The sequence below is a fragment of the Procambarus clarkii genome, chromosome 80 (assembly GCF_040958095.1).
Source record: "Procambarus clarkii isolate CNS0578487 chromosome 80, FALCON_Pclarkii_2.0, whole genome shotgun sequence".
In the NCBI taxonomy this organism is placed as follows: domain Eukaryota; kingdom Metazoa; phylum Arthropoda; class Malacostraca; order Decapoda; family Cambaridae; genus Procambarus; species Procambarus clarkii.
Genome location: NC_091229.1, coordinates 18063093 through 18069360, shown reverse-complemented (window position 1 = coordinate 18069360; position 6268 = coordinate 18063093). Strand labels below are relative to the sequence as shown.

The following is a 6268-nucleotide window of genomic DNA, read 5'->3' as shown; positions in this document are numbered from 1 at the left end:
ATATCCATCCATTTATTCATCCATCTTCCTATCATCAATATAGCAATATAGCAATCCATCCATCTATCCGTCCATCCATCTATCAATCCATCTATATTTCTATCCATCCATCAATTTATCCATCTACATTTAATTATCCATCCATCAGTTTATCACTCTACATTCAATTATCTGTTCATCTATTTATTTGTCTATATTCATTTATCCATCCATCTATGTATCAAACCATCTATCTTTCTATGCATCTATCTATTCATCCAACTTTCAATTTCTTCATGTATCCGTCCAACCATACATCAATATATTTATCTATCCATCCATCTATTTTTCCATTCATCTATCAATCCATCCCTCTATCAATCAATTTTCACACCAATTTATCTGTCTATCCATCCATCCGGCTAAACCTCAATTAATCCATCTATCCATATATCTACTCCTAAATCTATTCATTTTCTCCCCTTGACCCCCCTCACCCCTTTTCCTTGCACCCCCCCCCCCCCCGTTCTCCCCTCTATCTCCCTTTCTCTCCCTCTCCCCTTCCACCTCCCTTCCTCTCTCCCTCTCCCTGTTTCCCCGAATATTTTGAAGGATATTTTTCTACTAATTTTTGTTTTCAAAATATTCTTAGGTATTGTGGCAGGCAGTTCCAAAAAATCCTCGAGGGGGTCTGAATGTGACCCTGGCATGCTGTTCTCTTTTGAATTATGGCGACCCCGACTAGCCAATATTCATCATGTATCCCAGACCATTACCTCTGTTTATTTGGATGAAGCTAGGCCCAAGCTTCTCGCCTCCATCTATGAACAGACAAACAGAGAGACAGACAGAGACATTCTGTCTTATTTTTACAGATATGAATATTATATTTATTTTATTAATTTTGAACTAAATAACTCGATCAACAACCCGAGTCTATGTTGTTGTGACTTAGAAAAGCTCTCAAGCATCGTAAAATACTTTTCTCTTCATAAAATAAATGGCTTATGATACTTCCATTTCCCAATATTCATCATTTATGAAGGATGGATAAGGCTAGATATTAGCTCCTGGCCTCCAACCATGGACAAGCAGACAGACATTGTCTTATAGATCAGCCCGTCCTCCTAAGGTTTCCCATCGACAAGAAACGGTCAGTTTAAAATGTCCTCTCCTAACCTACCTGAGAACCCAAACCAGGGAACTGGACAGTTCGTCACTTTTGCGAGTGGCTTCAATTTTATATACGAAAATTTTTAGTCGTATGTAACGCATAAGATCGAAATGCGACGTTCTTTATAAGAGGACAGGTTGTATAGATATAGAAGATTATTTTTTATAAGAGATTTGTAATAGTTCATCGAAGATAAACCGTAATGATCATATAAACAATATTTATGCTCAATATCTTTTTATTATTTTACAAATTTAGTCACAGTAAACAAATACAAGGCTCAGCTGACAACAGCTGGTGTTCAGCCATAATATCCATAGCCTCCATAACCTCCATATCCTCTGCCGAAGCCTCCAAAGCCACCGAAGCCCCGCCCGATGCCTCCTAAGCCTCCAAAGCCGCCTAGGTAACCTGGATTAGCTTCAGGCTCAGCAGCTGGATCAGCGCTCCTCTTTCCACGATAGAAGCCTCCGTATCCTCCATAACCTCCGTATCCTCCATATCCTAACCCGAAGCCACGACCGAAACCTCCAAAGCCTCCCAAGCCACCAAAGTAACCGGGCTCAGCCTCTGGGGCAGGAGCAGCGCTTGTGTCCACCAAGCAGAAGGCGGCCAGGGCGGCAACAATGATCTGTTAAAAAAAACAAAAAACTTAGTTTACTTTCTAAACATTATGAATAAATGAAACGTACCTACACTAAGCCAGTAAAGGTTGCATAAAACTTTACACCAGAATAAAACAAATTAGGACATATAAACAATCACCTGTAATAGTGTTATATATAGAATGTGCTAAAGGGACATATACATATGCTGCTATTGAACCATAGTTATTATCAGGTCTCAGAAGGAGGCCTGGTCAGAGACCGAACCGCTTTGACCCCAGGAACAACCGTAAGGTTGTCTATCAACAAAGATATTAGACAGGTAAGGCTAAAATAGATGTTAATGTCAAGTTATAAACAGCAAACTGCTGAGTATGAGAGACTAAGAGAGCCAGAAGGTGTCACTCACCAGGGTCTTCATGGTTCAGGAGTGTCAGTGTTGACTGTGGCAGCTGGAGGCGGCGTGGCCTTATATACCACACAGGGGCGTGGCCGCCCAAACCCTCTCAGTGTTCCTTTATATACAAGGTCACGCTTAACTTTTTTAATCTTCAGTTGTAAACCTTGTAGGGCGTAGGAGCCTGGAACTGCCGGCCCCAAGAGCAGGAGACGGGGTCGATGGTTCGCGGGTTCTACGGACCATGTGAATGAAATTTTATTATCCACGTTAATAAAAATATTATGAATTGACAGACATTCTCTCCGAATCTATTACGGGGAGTAGCCAGCATTGACCCAGTCTGTCGTCTATCTTCTCTCTCTATCCTTATCTATCTATCTATCTATCTATCTATCTATCTATCTACCTATCTATCTATCTATCTATCTATCTATCTATCTATCTATCTATCTATCTATCTATCTATCTATCTATCCATCTATTTATTTATCTATATATCTATTTATCTATCTATTTTTCTATCTCTATATAAATTTTTTTTCTGTTTATTTATTTTTGTATTTATCTGTCTATCTAGCGATATTTCAATCTATCTCTGTCTGTCTACGTAACTATCAATCAATCAATCATCAATCAATCAACCAATCTATCTATCTATCTCTATCTATCTATCGATCGATCGATCTATCTATATATATATATATATATATATATATATATATATATATATATATATATATATATATATATATATATCTATTCACAACTTAACTCCCTCATCCCTGTCCCTTTGGTCTTCCCCTCCCTCCCTCCGCTTCCTTCCTATTTGCCCCCTGCTTACCCCATCCCCTCAAGGAGTACTGAAACTCTCTCTCAGTATCTATCAGATTCCTGTTCTTTTTCAGTTTTCCTTCTACTATTATTCTTCCTTTTTCATCAGATAAAATTGTATCACAGACCATTTCCCTCTGGAAATTTGGGTGAGACTAGCAACAGGCGTCAGGCTTCGAACTTTGAATAGGCTGATCGACAAATATATATTTATATATATATATATATATATATATATATATATATATATATATATATATATATATATATATATATATATATATATATATATATATATATATATATATGTGTGTGTAAATGCACACACACACACACTAGGTAGGGATACACCTGCATTGCCATTACCCGGGTCTGTCTGTCTGCCTCGCATCTGTTCATCTATCAATTCTTCCATCTATCTCTTTAATTGTTTATTCATATATCCATCCATTTATTCATCCATCTTCCTATCATCAATATAGCAATCCATCCATCTATCCGTCCATCCATCTATCAATCCATCTATATTTCTATCCATCCATCAATTTATCCATCTACATTTAATTATCCATCCATCAGTTTATCACTCTACATTCAATTATCTGTTCATCTATTTATTTGTCTATATTCATTTATCCATCCATCTATGTATCAAACCATCTATCTTTCTATGCATCTATCTATTCATCCAACTTTCTATTTCTGCATGTATCCGTCCAACCATACATCAATATATTTATCTATCCATCCATCTATTTTTCCATTCATCTATCAATCCATCCCTCTATCAATCAATTTTCACACCTATTTATCTGTCTATCCATCCATCCAGCTAAACCTCAATTAATCCATCTATCCATATATCTACTCCTAAATCTATTCATTTTCTCCCCTTGACCCCCCCTCACCCCATCTCCTTGCACCCCCCCCCCGGTCTCCCCTCTATCTCCCTTTCCCTCCCTCTCCCCTTCCACCTCCCTTCCTCTCTCCCTCTCCCTGTTTCCCCGAATATTTTGAAGGATATTTTTCTACTAATTTTTGTTTTCAAAATATTCTTAGGTATTGTGGCAGGCAGTTCCAAAAAATCCTCGAGGGGGTCTGAATGTGACCCTGGCATGCTGTTCTCTTTTGAATTATGGCGACCCCGACTAGCCAATATTCATCATGTATCCCAGACCATTACCTCTGTTTGTTTGGATGAAGCTAGGCCCAAGCTTCTCGCCTCCATCTATGAACAGACAAACAGACAGACAGACAGAGACATTCTGTCTTATAAGTACAGATATGAATATTATATTTATTTTATTAATTTTGAACTAAATAACTCGATCAACAACCCGAGTCTATGTTGTTGTTGACCTAGAAAAGCTCTCAAGCATCGTAAAATACTTTTCTCTTCATAAAATAAATGGCTTATGATACTTCCATTTCCCGATATTCATCATTTATGAAGGATGGATAAGGCTAGATATTAGCTCCTGGCCTCCAACCATGGACAAGCAGACAGACATTGTCTTATAGATCAGCCCGTCCTCCTAAGGTTTCCCATCGTCAAGAAACGGTCAGTTTAAAATGTCCTCTCCTAACCTACCTGAGGACCCAAACCAGGGAACTGGACAGTTCGTCACTTTTGCGAGTGGCTTCCATTTTTATTTACGAAAATTTTTAGTCGTATGTAACGCTTACGATCGAAATGCGACGTTCTCTATAAGACGACAGGTTATATAGATATAAAAGATTATTTTTTATAAGAGATTTGTAATAGTTTATAGAAGATAAACCGTAATGATGATATAAACAATGTTTATGCTCAATATGTTTTTATTATTTTAAAAATTTAGTCACAGTAAACAAATACAAGGCTCAGCTGACAACAGCTGGTGTTCAACCATAATATCCATAGCCTCCATAACCTCCATATCCTCTGCCGAAGCCTCCAAAGCCACCGAAGCCCCGCCCGAAGCCTCCTAAGCCTCCAAAGCCGCCGAGGTAACCTGGATTAGCTTCAGGCTCAGCAGCTGGATCAGCGCTCCTCTTTCCACGATAGAAGCCTCCGTATCCTCCATAACCTCCGTATCCTCCATATCCTAACCCGAAGCCACGACCGAAACCTCCAAAGCCTCCGAAGCCACCAAAGTAACCGGGCTCAGCCTCTGGGGCAGGAGCAGCGCTTGTGTCCACCAAGCAGAAGGCGGCCAGGGCGGCAACAATGATCTGTTAAAAAAACAAAAAACTTAGTTTACTTTCTAAACATTATGAATAAATGAAACGTACCTACACTAAGCCAGTAAAGGTTGCATAAAACTTTACGCCAGAATAAAACAAATTAGGACATATAAACAATCACCTGTAATAGTGTTATATATAGAATGTGCTAAAGGGACTTGTACATATGCTGCTATTGAAACAGTCCTTGTCAGGCCTCAGAAGGAGGCATGGTCAGTGACCGGGCCGGTTGCAATTTGAACCAGGAACAACCGCAAGGTAGTCTATTAACAACGATATTAGACAGGTAAGGGAATAATACATGTTAATGTCAAGTTATAAACAGCAAACTGCTGAGTATGAGAGACTAAGAGAGCCAGAAGGTATCACTCACCAGGGTCTTCATGGTTCAGGAGTGTCAGTGTTGACTGTGGCAGCTGGAGGCAGCGTGGCCTTATATACCACACAGGGGCGGGGCCGCCCAAACCCTCTCAGTGTTCCTTTATATACAAGGTCACACGGAACATTTTTAATCTTCAGTTGTAAACCTTGTAGGGCGTAGGAGCCTGGAACTGCCGGCCCCAAGAGCAGGAGACGGGGTCGATGGTTCGCGGGTTCTACGGACCATGTGAATGAAATTTTATTATCCACGTTAATAAAAATATTATGAATTGACAGACATTTTCTCCGACTCTATTACGGGGAGTAGCCAGCATTGACCCAGTCTGTCGTCTATCTTCTCTCTCTATCCTTATCTATCTATCTATCTATCTATCTATCTATCTATCTATCTATCTATCTATCTATCTATCTATCCATCTATTTACTTATCTATCTATCTATATATCTATTTATCTATCTATTTTTCTATCTCTATTTTTCTATCTCTATATATATTTTTTTTCTGTTTATTTATTTTTGTATTTATCTGTCTATCTAGCGATATTTCAATCCATCTCTGTCTGTCTACGTAACTATCAATCAATCAATCAATCAATCTATCTATCTATCTCTATCTATCTATCGATCGATCGATCTATCTATCTATATATATATATATATATAGATATATAT

General features: G+C 38.6%; 2 protein-coding genes across 2 annotated transcripts; both read right to left on the bottom strand.

Moving 5' to 3' along the window:
• Positions 1 to 1373: 1373 nt before the first annotated feature.
• Positions 1374 to 2210, bottom strand: LOC123746387 (uncharacterized). Its single transcript, XM_045727895.2, has 2 exons — positions 2168 to 2210; positions 1374 to 1784 (listed from the first exon to the last, which is right to left on the bottom strand). Exons 1-2 carry the CDS (start codon positions 2177 to 2179, stop codon positions 1455 to 1457), a joined length of 342 nt encoding a protein of 113 aa, XP_045583851.2. The 5' UTR covers positions 2180 to 2210; the 3' UTR covers positions 1374 to 1454.
• Positions 2211 to 4792: 2582 nt separating this feature from the next.
• On the bottom strand, positions 4793 to 5631 carry LOC138357870 (uncharacterized). Its single transcript, XM_069315031.1, has 2 exons — positions 5589 to 5631; positions 4793 to 5203 (listed from the first exon to the last, which is right to left on the bottom strand). The coding sequence occupies exons 1-2, from the start codon at positions 5598 to 5600 to the stop codon at positions 4874 to 4876; spliced, it is 342 nt and encodes a 113-aa protein (XP_069171132.1). The 5' UTR covers positions 5601 to 5631; the 3' UTR covers positions 4793 to 4873.
• Positions 5632 to 6268: the final 637 nt, after the last annotated feature.